The sequence below is a fragment of the Protomyctophum parallelum genome (assembly GCF_964188405.1).
Source record: "Protomyctophum parallelum genome assembly, chromosome: 11".
Taxonomy (NCBI): Eukaryota; Metazoa; Chordata; class Actinopteri; order Myctophiformes; family Myctophidae; genus Protomyctophum; species Protomyctophum parallelum.
Window position 1 is genome coordinate 41,233,682 of NC_139707.1, and position 18,069 is coordinate 41,251,750.

General features: G+C 45.7%; 1 protein-coding gene across 1 annotated transcript in view; it reads right to left on the reverse strand.

The window, feature by feature from the left end:
- Positions 1 to 10,870: 10,870 nt before the first annotated feature.
- Positions 10,871 to 18,069, reverse strand: part of tbc1d4 (TBC1 domain family, member 4) — a 49,234-nt gene continuing 42,035 nt past the window's right edge. Inside the window, exons 21-22 of the mRNA XM_083777159.1 lie at positions 17,245 to 17,424; positions 10,871 to 14,689 (exon numbers count right to left, since the gene is read on the reverse strand). Of these exons, the coding sequence (XP_083633285.1) occupies positions 14,444 to 14,689; positions 17,245 to 17,424 (426 nt within the window). The 3' untranslated portion in view covers positions 10,871 to 14,443. The remainder of the gene's footprint in view (positions 14,690 to 17,244; positions 17,425 to 18,069) is intronic.

The following is an 18,069-nucleotide window of genomic DNA, read 5'->3' on the forward strand; positions in this document are numbered from 1 at the left end:
GAGAAATGGACACATCCAACACACAACCCAAGTGCTCTACTAGCCTCCCAGTCACTCCAGCCTTCCCTGAGTGGGCGTTTGTGAGAGCGACCATGCACTACACTGCATCCTCACACCCACACCCTTTTAGGTCTCACGCGCCCACACACACACACACACACACACGCACGTGCGCGGCTGCGCGCACACATTTACATTACACCATGCTCTTTATATTAGACGCACATTAAGAGACATAGCCGACAGTCTCTCTGTATTTCACGGGTGGATTTATCCTGCTCCATCCCGTAGAAACGACCCGTGGAATCGACAATAAAGCTATACGTGCTGCGGGTCATGTCACCTGGGGATCCGACGATGAGCATCTTATACAGTATATTGACAGGCTGAGGTTCGTGTCCGACCCCGCTGTACTGTACTGTGTGATCACACATGACAGCTCGGAGTGCACGGAGGAAGTGAGATCTGCATTGACTCGCCTCCCGGTGCAGATGTGAGCGAGAAAAGGGGTGAGATAACACGCATGGATCACACACGGGGCGGCATAATAAACTCATGTCGGTTGTATGATGAGAAAAAGACAACTGTGGCTACGGCCGCAATTCAGCTCGCCTAACAAGGATGTAGCTATGATCTCGGGTGAAAGCACACCCACCCGTATACCCACCCCCAGCCCACTTGAGTGAGTGTGATGTGCTCCCCCTCCCACACACACGCACACACGCACGCACGCACGCACACACACACGCACACACACACACTCTCTCTCCTTAGTCTGCAGCAGAAGATTTCACTCTGTGGTTTAACCGAGAGGAGAAAAGAAAAGGTTAATGACGCACAGTGGGAAATCAAACTCGGCGAGTATCACACGGCGACAGATAGGAGAAAGACCTTGTTACAGCCGAGGGCAAGGAAGGAGCACAGAAGAGGAGCAGAGAGAGAGAGAAATATGGAGTGAGAATGGAAACAGATTGCTAGGAGTCTGGGACCCTCAGAGAGGAAGATACAGAGTGAGGGGATATACAGTAGAGAGACAGTCAGACAGACATGCAGTACAACAGACTAAATGACTGACAAACAGTTCCCCTTTTCTCACCGCTCCCATAAAAGATAAAAGTGCTCTGAATGGCGTTGTGGGGGGACTTATTTCCTCATGCTCACATCATGGGCCCATGACAGACCACAAGACAGAGAGCTTGACCCATTTCGGTTAGCATTTATTCAGTCTCACCATCCTTTACTCCATTGCTGCACGCGCGGGAGGGCGGACGTGTGGCGTCCTCCTCACCTCAAGCAAACCGGCCGCGGTGGCCTCGCCTGACCTTGAACACACAGGAAAACACATCAAAGTCCACGGTTTAGATGTGGGGTTGCTGTTGGTTTTTGCGGGTTGGCGCGCATCAGGAGGGTGACCATGGGAAAGGACATGAAGGTTTCATGTCTACTGGGATGGATGGATGGATGGATGGATGGATGCATGGATGCATGGATGGATGCATGGATTCAACTAAACATTGAAGAAGGGGTGTTGTGTCTGTGCAGAGAGGCATGAGGGACAGAGAGCCAGGGTGAGTCTAGGACAGTGGAAGAGAGCAGAGTTCACGCTGGCACTCAACAAAGGGTGCTCCCCGCGAGCCACAATTCCAGCAATGTCGATCAAACACAGTAAAAACCTGAGTTATAGTCTCTGCTCACAGTATAACAGCATGGAGTGCATGGAACCTGTGGGGGGAAAAAAAGGAGAATGGAAGAAAAAAAAGAAGAAGAGCGTTGCACATCGCAAAGCCCGATCTGAGCCTTAAGCTGCAAGTTTCTGAAGCGGCATCCAAAGGGGACTGGCAGAGATGGAAGGTGGCCAGAGGTGGTGGTGATGAGCGTAAACTCTAGTCTCTCTGTATCACCGTGCATGTTTTCACCCCCAGGCTGACGTCAAACTCTGTCCAGAGCACACACTGACTCACGCATGCATGCATATAAAATCTGCCCACCGCCTCACGCGTCGCAAATCTTCACCCTTGGTGGTCCCCCTCCTGTGATGAACACCTCACTGCACACGCCCCCAAAGTCCCCCATCGCTGATGTCATGTACCCCTGAAAGTCTTTCAGGCTTAACCCCCGAGTACACACAAATGTTGCCAAGCTAGATAATAACGTCAAACTCGGAGGGGAACGGAGAAGAAATGAACATACGTATATTATGTCCATACATGGAGGCGGGCGGGTGTCTCCATGGAGCTGCATGGGACCTAATCCCTGTTATTTGCACTTTGGAAGTTGAAGAGGCCTGGATGTAGGAGGCTCTCTCTGCTGCCTGCCTGTGTGTGACTCATACTCCGTCGTCTGTCTGACCACCTCTTCGCACTTCACATCTCTCCCTCTCGTTCCCTCTCGTGTTTGTGTTAATCCATTTAGGCCGGAAGGCCGATTCTATACAAAATGTCTTCTCTAAATCCCGACAAGTTTTCTGAAAAAAACCTCCCGTTTCTATGTGTCAGTCGTTCTCAAACATTTCCATGTCAAGGACCCCCAAAGATATATGTAATTGGCCGCTGAAAATATGTTGTTCCAGGTTACCCCCTAGAAGCAAAGAGTTGAGTTAAAAACGTTCGCTCTGAAAGAATATATATATATTCAAAGATTTGCGCCACATTTTCACTCAATAGCAGACCTATACAAGCTCATAGCGCGGCACCGAGTGCCGCGCTATGAGCTTGTATAGATCTGCTATTTTTCAATAGCTAAAGTATAACATAATGCTTTAAAACACCAACAGGGGGTTCCCACACGGAATGTGTTAATCATCGGTGAGATGATGTAGGCTAGGCAAGGCCAGTGGATAATGTGATTAGGGGGTGGGGGGGGGGGGGGGGGCTCAGGCATGATGTCCCTATACTCTGATCACCCAGGTCACCTAGGGACCGCAGCCACATTTGTCAGGGAAATCTCAGCTGGAAAAAGAGGCCTCAATAATATCTTGTGTCTCGTTACTTACGGTCTGCGGGGCCCTGTGTGTGTTGTGTGTGTGTGTGTGTGTGTGTGCAGTGCACTACGGAGCACGGGGGCCAGAGGGAATGGGGGCTGGGGTAGCACTTACATGAGCTCTGCCTGTGTGTCTGTGTGTGTTCATAAGTGTACATGGAATCATGGATACATTTGTGTGTGTGTGTGTGTGTGTGTGTGTGCGCGTGCACACACACACACACACACACACACACACACACACACACACACACACACACGCACAAGGCACACTGTGTGTCTCTGCAGACCTCCAGAGTCCCCACAGACCCACAGATGAATGCAGCGTTGGATGAACTTGGATCAGGTAAGCCTCGCGATTCTCCCCCAGCCGGGCCCCCCTGGGGGATTATGGGTAGTACTGTGTGTCTGCCAGCCAGGCCGCTGAGGGGGCGGAGGGAGGACGGACGGATGGAGGAGGAGGAGGCGAGGGGAAGAAGAGTGACGTTTGTCAGGATGAAGATGAAGAAGGATCCGACGTGACAGGTGTGTCATTAATCACCTGGATTCTCCAGGCAGTGTTGGCGCGGAGCTACAGTACCATGCTCTACACTGGAAACCAAAGCTAATGTAAAGCTGGACCAGTCCTGGGAATAGTGAGTGAGTGAGTGAGTGTGTAGTTCAGTAGTTTCTTCTGTGGCTTCATTATTGTCCTACTCTCCATTCCTTGTGTCTTTTTCCCGGGTTCTGGCCGTGTGCCATCACCAGCCCCTCAGGCAGACACTTCCCTGACAGGTACAGGAGAGAGCAAAAGCACTCCGTATAGGAAGCTAAATCTGTCACCGTGCTAACTAAAACCTGTCACCGGAAGCGTTGCGAGTAGTGCCATGATGCGCGCGTGCGCGACCGTGCATGTTCCTGTGCGGTGCGCGCGCGCGTGAGGTTCGTTGATTGGAATCCAAGGCTGCGATACTGAAGAGTTCATTGCCTATAGGCTTGGGTGAGGATCGAAGAGAAAGCAAACTGTAAAAAGTCTAGAGTATAGGCGCACGTGCATGCACGCACGCACGCACACACACACACGCACACCACACCAAAATCAACCTTACAATCAAAATTAAATTTTAACTTAACCTGCTGGCCTAACCTAACCCTTATCGCAATCTGTAGGGGCAGGCTGTTCCAAAGCTCGATAACCTCTAGACCTGTAGGCTAGTTAGTTGTGGGCGCAGTCAGGAGCAGCAGGTCAAACCCTTAATGAATCTTTTCCTTTGTTGTTGAACTTAACTCTAACAATATCTCTTCTTAACCATTGACCTCATGGCGAACGCTGGAGCCAGAGGAGGTTTATTATCAGCATAGAATAGCCGGGGTTGGGCAAAATGTGGGGAAAAGGAAAAGCAAAGGCTGGCGCTCAACTGTGAGAAGGGGGATTTAAGGGGGTATGACTGTGTGTGTGTGTGTGTGTGTGTGACTAGATTGAGCCCACCTGAGTCTCTCCCGCCCCTCCAGCTGTTTCTACCCTCGTATCCCCCCCCACCCCCACCCCCAGCCCAGTCTCCATCCCGCCTATACCGCTCCCACCTCCGCCGCTGGCAACGAGAGCGCTTCTCTGTTGCTCATGTGAGGCTCGTTTGCCTCACCCTTTGTATTGCATCCATCTGAGTAATGTGTGTGCTTGTGTGTGTGTGCCTTGTGTTTTGCCTGAAACCCACATTATTGATTTGAATTGGGAGATAACTGTATACTGCCGTGTTGGTGCGTAGACTTTGTACCTGCCAGTGCCGACTGTATTCCAGTGTTGTCTGCTCATTTCAACTCCAGCCTTCAGGCTGCACCGCGAGCGGTGCAGTTTAAATTCCCATATAAGGCAGGAGGGACCCTTCCTAACAACGCTCCCTCCTCCTCACCACGCCCCACTCTTCTCTATAGCCTTTCACTCCTCTGTTCCAAACCCCTCTAGAAGCTCTCCTCACTGCCAGCACCCTCTGTCTATACTCTCTCTACTGTGCCCCTGGTCCAGTAACTTTTACACGCACGCACGCACGCACACACACACACACCCGCGCACACATACGCACGCAGGTTTTTCACTGTAGGTTATGTTCTGCGAGTCACACGCACCATCACATGATAACAAAGTATAAACTATAGACAGTTGTGTTCTGTGGAACATAATATCAACGCCAAATCCGACCATGATTATATCTAATGTGTTTTTGTTTTTTATCTAAAATATACACAATATATGTGGAGGTACAGTACGTCCTTCGCCTATACACCGGCAGTGGGCACAACACAGTTGCCGTTGATTGGTCCTGCGGTGTGCGAGTTTAGCCCCATGCAGAGAGACATACAGACAAACAAACAGTCGGAGCATAATCTCTCCTCTTGCCTGTGGCCTGACGGAGATCATTAGGACTGATCCAAGCAGAAAGACGTCTGACAAGACAAGTGTGTTCAACTGAGTGGTGCAACTACCCTCCCCCCCCCCCCCCCCCCCTTCTCCTCCTCTCTCTCTCTCTCTCTTTAGCAGGCAACAGTGCAGCACTATCTCTCTCTCTCTCTGGCACAACAGCGCCCCTATACTGGTACTAATAGTCATACTGGTGCTCATAGTCACATAGGTGGGTGGGTTAACATCACATAGGCGAACACATAAGTGAACACGGACATTTCTGTTCCTTGGAATGGTTGCACCACTCAAAAACGTCACGGTTCACATGCATGCCTCCCGGAGTACTGATGTTTTGTTATGGCCCCGTTTAGCATTAATGCCCGACATATTTTTTTTTTCTCTGGAAATTACCTGCAGAGAAACAGCTGTGTGTGTGTGTGTGTGTGTGTGTGTGTGTGAGTGTGTGTGTGTGTGTGGGGGGGGGGTCAGCTAGGAAAGCATAAAATACACAGTAAATATTGCCGTGCCTAATTCCCAACAAAAGGCCTCAGATCAAAGCTCACATTTCCGAGGGGAACGTGAGCACAGAAGAGGGGAAGGGAGGAGAAGGACAAGGAGGGAGGGATGGATTGAAGGATGAAGATAGGGAGGACAGGGTAAAAAACACAAACAGCGCTGATAAGGCCCTCGGCAGAGGAAGTGTCGTTCTTGGCCAATCCCCAGTGGACTACCAGTATCCCACTGTTCCCCTGCTGCAGGAAGTGTCCGCGTGTGGGAATACGCCAGGAATGTGGCCTCTTTTGTTTAGTGTGCGATAGGCCCTGGATTTGGCGGCCATTTGTGTGTGTGTGTGTGTGTGTGTGTGTGTGTGTGTGTGTGTGTGTGTGTGTGTGTGTGTGTGTGTGTGTGTGTGTGTGTGTGTGTGTGCGCGCACACGCGTGCCGTGAGCTCTGGGATGTATTTGGCCATGTGTATGTATGTGTGCGAACGCGTGTGTCTGTGTTTATGTGGGACAAGCTCTAGGCTTGGCGGGTGGATGATCAGAGCGACACACCATTCTCCTCTGTGCAAAACCCCTCCTATGAAAACAATATGAGTGGGCACAGGGCTGCTATCTTTCAGGTCCTCCACCCCCCCATCCCTGTCTCCCTCCCACTGCAGGCTGATTGGAACCCTCCGTGGGTTATTTCAGAGATTCATGTCCATAAAGTATTAGGGGGGGGGGGAATCTAAGGAAGAAGCAACATGAAAGTGTTCTCAACAAACTCAGGAGGGTATCATTTGCAGTATGGAAGAAAAGAAAAAAACAATCGTGCATGTCCCATTGTGACATTCACTCGCAACTCAGCTGAATCGGGAGTCTGAAAGGTTTCCATGTCTTCCATTTAACACTTTGAGGGCTTTATATTAATAATATGACATATACCGAGGCTGCCGGGATTGTTTAATTACCTTTGGAGCAGCATACGCCAAAGTATTTGCACCTTTTGATCCATTAAAATACGCTTGAAAACACTCCAATGATGTGTTATTGAGCCGACAAAAAAGCCACTTCTGTGATCCGGGTCATAGACAAAGAGCAAGTGAGCTAAGATTGTCTCTACACCCTCGTTCACTTTGCATTGGACTCAGTTTCCCAGAAGCCCTTGCAAGCCGGCAGTTGGTTGATTTCCCGTTACGTCATCATAACTCGTCCGCCTCGTCACCAGGTCTGCGACAAATCTGCTATTTCTTTAAAATTATTACAAAACGGTGAATTAAACAAATAAAACAAATAGCGGGTTTATCGTATATTACACAGGGGGAGACAATGGATTAAATGGTTTAAATCAACCATTTAATCCTTGAGGGGGTTCCAGGTGGTCCTCAGCTAAATCATTTGTAACCAAATGGACCCTCATAGATCTTTAGCTCTCGAGTGTAAATTGAATCCAAATGGACCCTTACAGGTCCAATTGGTTTCATTTTACACTCTGAAGAGTTCAATTATTGTTAAACAATTGCATTACTTAATTTACAAGAAGTCTACGCAATTAGAGAATGTAGAAGAATTGATCATCGTTTGCCTGTTATCTCATCTAATGGTACCACATCAATACAGCATGGAATTGTGAACAAAATCTTCTTTAGTTTTGGGGCTAAATGTCATCAAAATGGTGGTCCATGGCTCAAATGACCAATAGTTAATGGGCCTTGATATGAAGAAAAAAAAAACCCACTGAAAAGATACAGTATGTGCAGATCTTTATAGCATTTATAGCAAGGGAGCTGAGCTTGGGGGGAACATTGCACGCACGTGAAGCACCAACAGTCTGTGTTGGATTTTACAGTTACTTGTATCGCAGAGGCTAGATCAGGGATATTCAAATGGCGGCCCGCGGGCCACATGTGGCCCGCGGAGCGCCCCCTTGTGGCCCCTGGAAGAATTTTGAAAAAAAAAAAAAAAAAAAATTTTTTTTTTTTTTTTTTTTGAGAATAATCAGAGGGATAATAAAAGTTACAGGTATGGTGTGTGCGATATTAATTGTGAGATTACCATAATGACGGTAATCATTAAAGGACCACTTTTCAACCTATCTTCATATAGGCCTATAAGTCCTCACTAATAATCATGATAAAATGACACGTTTTTTTCTACTCGGTCTGTGTCACATAGGAGGGCTGTGGGCAGTTCAGAAACCCACCCAACAGTGACATCAATGGAGAATCCAAGCTAATATAAACTGCACTGCAGGCTTTCTAGTCCTGAAAAGTTGCAATGCGAAAATGGAAGCCATCATTCTCACAATAATAAACCCTGTTCCAGGTCCATTTGGTTCCATTTGTACACTCTCAGAGTTACAGACCCATAAGGGTATACCTGTATAGACATATTATCCTGCTTATTACTGTGCGGAAATATACATAAATCTTCGTGTTTGAGCACAAAAAGCATTTTGAGAACCCACAAATTTCCGCGCTTCGCGCGCACACTGTGCGGCCCCCCACACACAATCATTCTACAGTTGTGGCCCCCGGCCTAATCTAATTGAATACCCCTGGGCTAGATGGTCAATGACACACAAAACGCACTGTACACACATTAACACCCCATTTCTTCACAGTGGCAGAAGCAGCAGCACTGCAGCAACAATAAACAACAATGTATATCTTACCTATTTGGGAGAAAGTATACGTGCCTTCCCTTTCCCCATGGGTTTATCCAACCTGAGTTTGCAACACCTCTCCAGCTCAAATGTGAAGAGGTGCAACCATTAACAGGTTCCTGTGTCACCTGAGTACCTGTTATATAAAGGTTCCTACTACCCAAGCAACAGACAGACACCCATATTACTAAAAAACAAACACCTTTTTCAACATCCATTTTATTCCCCAGTTCCCCAATACAGTAATAGATACATTTGTGTACTACAAAAAGAATATATTTATTTTATTTAGGCTACAAAAAAACTAAAAGAAAAAGTGCAACTCAGGGCACAGGTCTCCACCAGGAGGATAGGAGTGTTTGTGACGGATTGTGTATACCGATTTGTGTGATGTATGGATACAATCTGTATGAGTAATGTAAAGAAATGTGTGTGGCAGATGTGAAAAATGCAGGGCAAAGTTTTTCCCTTGGCCTCTCTGTCTAGGGAGTGCACATACAAAGTTGTACACAGATCGGTGCAGTTATAGGTAACACCACTTGGCCTGTTATTATAGCGCCACCATGAGGCTGATGTGAAATCATTTAAGTGGCGTTTTTATAGTATGTGGTAATGTGCATGAATTCATGATTTGAGCCATTTTGTTATAAACGGGCCAGTCGGGTAAACTTTAGATGTCAATCGTAGCCAATCAGGATGGAATATGAAAGATCAAACAGATGGTTTGGTCACATGACTATAGAGATAGTGTGTAATATGCGTCGATGTAAAAGAAATGTGTTTTGCAAAAATCAGCCTCATGGTGGCGCTACAACAGGCCGTTCAGAAGAGGTTAGTCGTTGGCATCCAGGGAGTGTGTGTGCACAGTTTGGCATCGGCCGTAACAACGGTGCCGGAGATTAGCTATACACGGACGGACGAACGGACACACACGGACGGACAGACGGAGTGCAAAACATACCGCCCTGAATATAAGACGACTCTGATTATAAGACGACCCCCATTTTTCACGAAAAGGGTGAAAAAAAATCATTTTTTTCTCCATGATTTTGCACCCATTGTTTCACCCAGTGTCAATTATCACTTCCCGGACTGACCTCATGCCTCCTTCTATGCATGAGGAGTCCAAGCTGCTTCTTTTCACCTGACAGGGGGAGAGTTTCCCTGGCCGGACATAGCGCGTGGAAGGAACACGTTATTCCGACCAGTCCCTTTCACCTCCATCAGGCGCCCCGGCTGGCCAGGGGGAGGTCGTTTAGAGACCAGGATTACTGCATGTTTTTTGTGAGGGTAGCTACCCAATAGGGAACACGGGGAGAACATGCAAACTCCACACAGAAGGGCCCTTTCGCCAACCCCACCTCGGGTATGGGCACTGATGTAACGGAGGAGAGAACAGGCCCCCAGCACCCACAGCAGGAATCGAACCCAGGACCTTATAGCTGTGAGGCGACAGCACTACCGACTGTGACACCGTGCCCCCGCAAAAAAAAGGGGGGGGGGGGGGGTGGGGTGGCTAAAGGGATGACGAAAATGACATGGACCACTTCAGAAAGTATAGCCAGCAGAGGTATTGCGTAATAAGGCAGTGTTATACTGTACTGTACAATATGTGAAGACATTGAGGGCGGGATAATAAGCCTAGAAACCTTGACAGAGTGCTTCTAGCAATTGTTGAAATGTCGAATTATTTTGGAGCTTGCGTGTGCTGTGAGACCCAGAACAAATAAGCTCCATGGCCATCGTCTTGGATTGGCGTAGCTGATTGCTATTTTACTTTATTTATTTATTATTATATTATCCACAATGTGTGTCCTTGTCAAGAATAACTGTACACTGTGAAATGTTGTATTGTAACTGTGGGACTAAAACCCATTTACACTGTAGAATGTTTGTAACCTACCTTTAAATTGTTACAGACGTCAATGACAGCTTTGAGTTGAATCGTGGAGATAATTCAACTAGGGGATATTGCTTTGTGTGTGTGTGTGTGTGTTTTCTATCTTTTACCCCCACAGTTGTACCGGTACTGTACTCAAGGCGTTTTACAGAGAAGAAAGAATGGGGGAAAAAAGAAATAAAACTGATAAAAAGGTCTTTAAAATAGTGTCTAAAACTGCCTGCATTGGCCTTTTATGCAATGTTTGCGCACATGCGTGTGCCCGCGCGCGCGCACACACACACACACACACACACACACACACACACACACACACACACACACACACACACACACACACACACTCTCTCTCTCTCTCTCTCTGCTCGGGGCTAAATCATACCCTGCGAGTGCTACCATGTACAACTGTAAGGAAGCATGATTTCTTTACGAGAGCTTATGGGAGATTAAAGACACTCAATGAGTGGATAGAAAAAAAGGCATGTTCAGGTTTATTGAAGAACTTTGTGTATAGGCCCCATGTCAACAGAAAACACTCAATTCACATTGCCGTGAGGACATACAAATACTATTTAAAGAGCCAAGCATCAGAGCACCAGAAGGAAAATGAATGAAGCAGTAGAAACCTGTTGCCATGAAGCAGAAAGATGTGCCTTATAAAACAGAATTAATGTCGCCATCATGTTCTTCGATCTCTCTGCTGGCAGTGGATGACAGAGACTTCCTCACGTTTTGGCACTCACCAATACGTTGAGAGAAGAAAATACATCTTGGGTTTGAAGGTTAAGAAAACCTGCTGATTGCTCTTTTGATACACTCAAGTATTTATTGGCAGTATCTGATATTATTTCAAAGTAAGCTAAGGTTTGTGAAAATACGAAAAGAACAGAGTGGTTTGCACGCAAATGATTTTGTCAAAGTAATTGTTGACTTTCAACAACAAGTCCAAAGATAGTACTGATGAAAAGGTCATTGCATTAAGCATTGTATTCAACTGTAACAGACAGAAGCCTTTTGTGACACTCACAAATTGAGAAGAAAGCATCACATATTTAGTTCCATAATGAAATGAGACGATGCAGACTGCTCCACAAATACTGTAATCATGCAAATCGAGCACATGAGCAAAAGAAAGTGTGGAATTGCATCCTACGCAGCCCCCTCGGTAACCTTTATAATGGACATTCCAGATATGTATCCACTTAAGGACAAACTGCAAAGAAACCCCACCATTCACTGCGGTTGCTGAAAAGGTTGGTGCAAACCGCTACAATGTCATCTCAATTATCGCAGAAACCATTTCCCAGGTGGAGATAATGTTGTTGTTTTTTTATCCATCTCTGCAAATGTCTGGATTAGTTTCATTATTTCAACAAATCTACAAGTGGGCTAATGTAAATCAGGTGCGAAAACAGCAACACCGGCTCTCAAATTAGAGCTAATTAACACTGCGAATCAGAAGTTCAATTCCCAGGAATACATCCACTTATCTTTTCCATTTTAATAACTTCCTCAATAATTTAAATGTTCATTTATAACGTGATACGTTTGTTTGTGCGTTTAAGTTTTGTGTGAAGAACTTTGTTGTTGAAATGTCCTATACAAATAAACTCGCCTTGCCTAGACAAAACGTTTGAAAAAGAACGAACAAAGAAAGGGTAGGGCACACTGGTAGCTGACTGCATGGGTGTCGACCACATTATGGCAACATAACCTGTTTGATTTCCACCTCAGCTTCCTTTGTCTTTATTTTACCAAAAGCAACGGAAAAGAACGTTTCTTGTGTAATGTTTACAGTGAAGTGCTTACAACTGATTCATAGAAAGTGACATTATTAATGGCAGGCAGGAAGATGATGGACAGCCATGAAACAATGCACTATTTGAGAGTGGTGCTAGCCACACCCTATAGACAGCTATGTGTGTTCCAGGCTGTGTCTGTCTGTCTGTCTGTCTGTCTGAGTACCACTCACTTTTAACTAGACATTGAATTGGACAAAAGGTTGTCAGGGTGAAAAATGGAGCAGAGTCTGAGCGTATCTCTTGCTTAGATCAGAATCACTTGGAGATGATGAGTCAGATACAGAGGTGGGGATGGATGAAAGAAAACTGAGTGTGAGAGAGAGTGCCAAGGACACTCACGGAACACAGTGTCTATTGGGTCAGCCCGTTCGCTGTCTGTGTGTCTATTGGGTCAGCCTGGTTCGCTGTCTGTGTGTCTATTGGGTCAGCCTGGTTCGCTGTCTTTGTGTATGTTATCTCAAGTAGACCTATAGCGGCAGACAGAGGCATCTCAAATGAGACAGTGAGAGGAACAACTTTGTGTTCTTCACATTTCCTGTTTGGCCTTTCTCGCTCTCTCTGTCTCAATAACTGTGCACTGACGCGCGCGCGCACGCAAACACACACACACACACACACACACACACACACACACACACACACACACACACACACACACACACACACACACACACACACACACACACACACACACACACACACACACACACACACACACACACACACACACACACACACACACACACACACACAGCAGCCCATGTGACCAACTGCAACGTAACCACAGGCAGTGGGTTGCATGCGAGACTTGAGCAAGACAATATCATCATTAACCACCTCACAGAGAAATGCTGTCTGCTGATTGCCCCCCCCCCCCCCCCACACACACACACCCACACACACACACACACACACACACACACACACACACACACAGGAAGGATAAGAGTAAAGGACGATGATAATGATCAATCATATCAAGATCTAAAAATAATAATATATTAGAAAAAATGCCTTGCATTACAATACACACTTATATTAAAATCCTGTCTTATCCTTTTTAGTGCTTTCGCAAGAGCGCTTGATGACATCTGAACAAAGCAGCCGCCACGAAGCGTCTGATTGTAGCCAAGACGACGGAGGCGACACCTCGGTCAGTCACACAGGAAGCCGAGAGAGAAGGCAGACAACCTCACATCCTGCCTGGGCTTTGGGGAGAAGTATACTTCCTCCTGAGAAGCGGCAGAAAGTATTTGGTGCGCTCACACATAAGCGTTTGCAGCTAGAAGAAGTCCCTTTGTAGTGTGATACTGAGAGATTATTCACGCACGCACGCACGTGTTCCCTGCGTGCCCAAGATGTTGCTATACCAAGCAACATGAGGCAGTTGCAAAGCTCTTTGGAGGGATCTTACATTCACATGATTTTCAAGTGTAAAAAAACAAACACATGGTGATTAGAAAGCAGGGTGATGATCAACCTGTTGCATTGTCAATCGCATACACAGTCATACGGAGTTCACAGACAGTGGGGGGTAATCGTTCAACTCCCAATATTATAAGGCATATATAACAGTTGCCCTTGAGCCAGAAGAAGGATTGTGTGCCAACAACAGGCACACTTTTCTGTAGTGTTTACAGAACAGGGGGGGGGAAAGTTTGATTGCGGAAAAAACTTAAGGCAGTGCATATGAAAGACCTGGAGGAGGAGACACATTTCTCACTTTCAGCAGAAGCAGCAGAAACAGCCCCAGTGATTACTCAGAGAGATGAATAGCGGTGTTGGGCCATCTCAGTCTTTTACCTTGTAACTGGCAGTGAGAACGGATGAGACTGAGAGAAAGGGGGAGGGAGGGGGCTTTGGTTCACTAACAGCACCGTCTAGGGCTCATATAATTGAAGCAGTACTCCCACCACAGTCAGAGGATTGTCTGCTGACTAATAGCATACAGATATATTCGCCGTACACTTTTGCCTGTCGAAAAAGCCCCAGACATCACGCATTAACGAGAACCTTCCTGTTCTTTTTTTTTTTGTGCGGCAATAACAATGAAATAAGACGTCGGGGGGGGGGGGGGGGGGGGGGGCAAACTGGCCCTGCTTCAGTTATTCAACCAATATTACATTGGTTTTGTTTCCGTATTGTTATACAGTCACTGTCTGCCATGTCCATCTGCCTGTCTGTCTTGTCTTGTCTTGTCTTGTCTGTCTGTTACCCCCCCCAGCAGCACAGGCAGCCATCACGGCTTCTTGGTGGTGGCCGCCGGTTTGGCTTTTCCGTTGGGCCCCCCGCCCCCTGCTTTAATCTGGGTCATCTCCACGTCCGCCAGGGCGTCGGGAGGAAGGCAGGAGCGCATACGCTCGATGGTCTTCTGGTGGTTGGCCCTCTCCTGCTCCAGGGAGCGAATCGCGTGCTTCATCTTGCTCTCCCGAGACAGGAAGCCCTCCACGGTCGTCTCCAGCGTCAGGATCTTCTGCCGCGCCGCCTGCCAGGGACAAGGACACTAAGTTTAGCTCGTTAAACCATTTTGGGGGCGGGAACCTCTTTTGGTGTTTTAAACATTGTTATAATTTAGCTATTGAAAAATCGTGAAAATGTGCCTGAAATCTTTGAATATATGTTCTTTCAGAGTGAACTACATATTTTCAGATGGGGGTCAGCGGCCAATGTCGTATATATTTGGGGTCCTTGACATGAATATGTCTGAGAACAACTGACATAGAAACATGGGTTTTTAATAAAACTGTCAGGATTAGAAGCCTTTTTTTTTTTTTTTTTTAACCATTTTGGGTGGGAACCTCTTTTGGTTGTTTTAAACATTGTTATAATTTAGCTGAAAATGAAAATGTGCCTGAAATCTTTGAATATAATGTTCTTTCAGAGCGAATTTTTAACTCTTAAATCTTTGCTATACTGAGAGGGTCCCCGGAACTACATATTTTCAGATGGGAGGTCAGCAGCCAATGTCATATATATATTTGGGGTCCTTGACATGAATATGTCTGAGAACAACTGACATAGAAACATGGGTTTTTAATAAAACTGTCAGGATTAGAAGACTTTTTTTTTTAAAATTTTGACGTCAGGCCTAAATGGGTTAAATGTAGGGGAGGTGCTGGTGTACACCGCCAGCATGTCTTTTTCAGGCTCAAGTGTCTTGAGAAATCAAAGCAATCAGGTGTACTTTAGCTGCAATTGACTTTGTGGCGAGCCACCTTTTGAGCCGCGCTGACCGCTCCAACATGTGTCGCTGTCGGGCAGAAACCTTACATCTCCATATTTCACTTTTTTTTGTTTTTATATTCAGCTGTTAGTGTAGATTTTTGTCTTACACAAACATTACATTCCCATTGACAATGAATGGAGAATTTACGTCATATGTGTCTGAGCGAATAGAGATGTGACGCCATGATGATGTACGATGATAAGAGACAATATTGCTCAAAAGTGGTGAAAAAGTGGCTAAAAAAATAGCCCATCTACAATCTCACAACTTGATGACTCAATGTGACGCGTTCTTCGAGGGGCACTAGCCCTTAACATTGAAGACAAAAATGAAGATGGAAAAAAGAGGATGCAAAAATTAGGAGCGCCCCTCACTTCACACGGGTGTGATTTCTATTTTTTATATATTTGAATATTTTTGCCTATAATGACATAGGGAAGCCAGGTTGAAGTTTGTGTCTGAAGTTCTATAGATATTTAACAAATAATAGTAAAAAATCACACCTGTGTGAAGTGAGGGGCGCTAATATATTAAAGTCTAACTCATGTTGCCAATAGCCAATAAGGGCACATTATAGTATTTTTCTCCCTGACAATACAACGACTCAGACTTAATACAATCAGGTATGTTTTACGTGTAACTCATGTTGATCAGGTGATGTAATGGTGATGTAAAACAAACGGTGCCAACACAAACATTACATTCTCTTTATATTGTTAATGGTATTTAATGTTTGTGTTAGGGACAAAATTACGTAAGTTTTCCCTTCATTGTCAGTGGCGTTTATTAAATAAACATTGAACTAGAGACAAACATTAAACCTGTAAATAGGAGGGGCTAGCGCCCCTCAATAAATAGCAGTATTAACAAAGAGCTTGTGACCAAATCATAACTACATTGATCCATTGGAACCTTACTGGAACAGAGATCAATTCTTCCATCTCCTGAAAAGTAACAGTTTTCGACACACAAGGTGACGACGTTGTACCATTAGCAACTAACCAGTCCGAGTCCTTAGCAAAGGTTTCGATTTGTGAGTTAACAGAGGAAGACCAGAATTGTCTGTTCTTATCATTAGGTGCTCCACTGCCTTATCTGATCTGGATCAATGATGAGGCCCTCAGCTGTGACTGTAACTGTGTGTGACTGTGTCCTACTGTATAGACTAATTATCACAGAGCCAAATGGAGGAAACATTTCGAAGGAAGAAAAAAACAGAATTTAATTCCTTTGTTTTTCCACACGTCAAACAGTTGTACTTTAGTGCCATCTATGGGTGGTCTGAGATAGTATTGGAGGTAGTTTTATTTCTTTTTTGGTTTTTGAAGACTTGAGAGAAAGGGTTACACACAGTATGGCAGAAACCTCTATACAATCGGCAGGAGGAAAATTCACAGGCATTTCTATACAGACTGACAACGCAGTACTATCTTTTTACGCGTCAATCCATGATATGCTGAGTATTTCCAGCCATCTTCCTAGTTCAGGCAACAGGGCAAAAGGAAAGCTGGCTCTAATCTGTAGTCAGGGCTTTATTCCTTCATGTGCAGGGAATTATACACAATAATATCCTTTTACATGGGAGAGGCGATCTCTCCACTGTCCGGACAGAGGCTATCTCCTGAGTGTTTGTGGAGATGACCGATTTATCCTGTTGTGCCTTAATCAAGTCCATGCATGATGCACAACAGGTGCGCAGCCACACCCAGCTCTGAGTCCAGTTCTAGTTTGACTCAGGCCAGGTGTGACTGCTTAAATCAGTCACCCTCCCTCTCACACAGGGCTATGGAAAATGTGGCCCAGCTCTTTCTCACCTGCAATTTCTCCAGCAGTTCCATGTTCTGTTTCTTTAGCTGGACGTTGGTCTTCTCTAGCTTGTCCAGCCTCTCGCTGTCGTCGGACACAGGGCCGCACGCGTCCACCATCTCATCCTGCAACACGTGGTACTCCACCTCGTACTCGTGCAGTTGCTTGGAAATGTCCATCTCCAACACCTGGCAACGCACAGGTCACACGGCACGGCAGGTCACACGGCATGTATCCTCGAGTGGTTAAGTACGCGTTACAACTAGGGCTGTCAAAGTTAACGCACTATTAACTAGTTAACTCACAATCCTTTTAACGGCACTAATCTTTTTGATGCGCGATTAACGCACTGTGAAGTTTGACAGAATGGTTGAGAGACGCATGCATGTGAATGCAGGCAGTCAGTGAGCTCCGCCTCTCTCTCTCTCTCCCAGTGAGTCTACACAATTAGAAAACTTTGAAAACATGTTATTTTGATCAACATGGCCTGTTATCTCTCGTAATGGTACCATTGGCCAACATCAATACAGTTCTTTAGTTTGGGTCTGGAAGGCTAAATCTCATCAAATGGTGGTCCGTGGCTCAAATGCAGAATAAATAATGGGCCTTGATATGAAAAATCTTGAAAACCACTGATATAAGGTATATTTAGAACGGATACAAAATATGCGATTAATTTGCGATTAATCACAGTTAACTATGGACAATCATGCGATTAATCGAGTCAAATATTTTAATCGATTGACAGCCCTAGTTACAACATATTTCTTCTATATTATGCTCTATATTTGCTGAATGGTGAAAATGAACGGTGCAAATGTATGACACAGTAA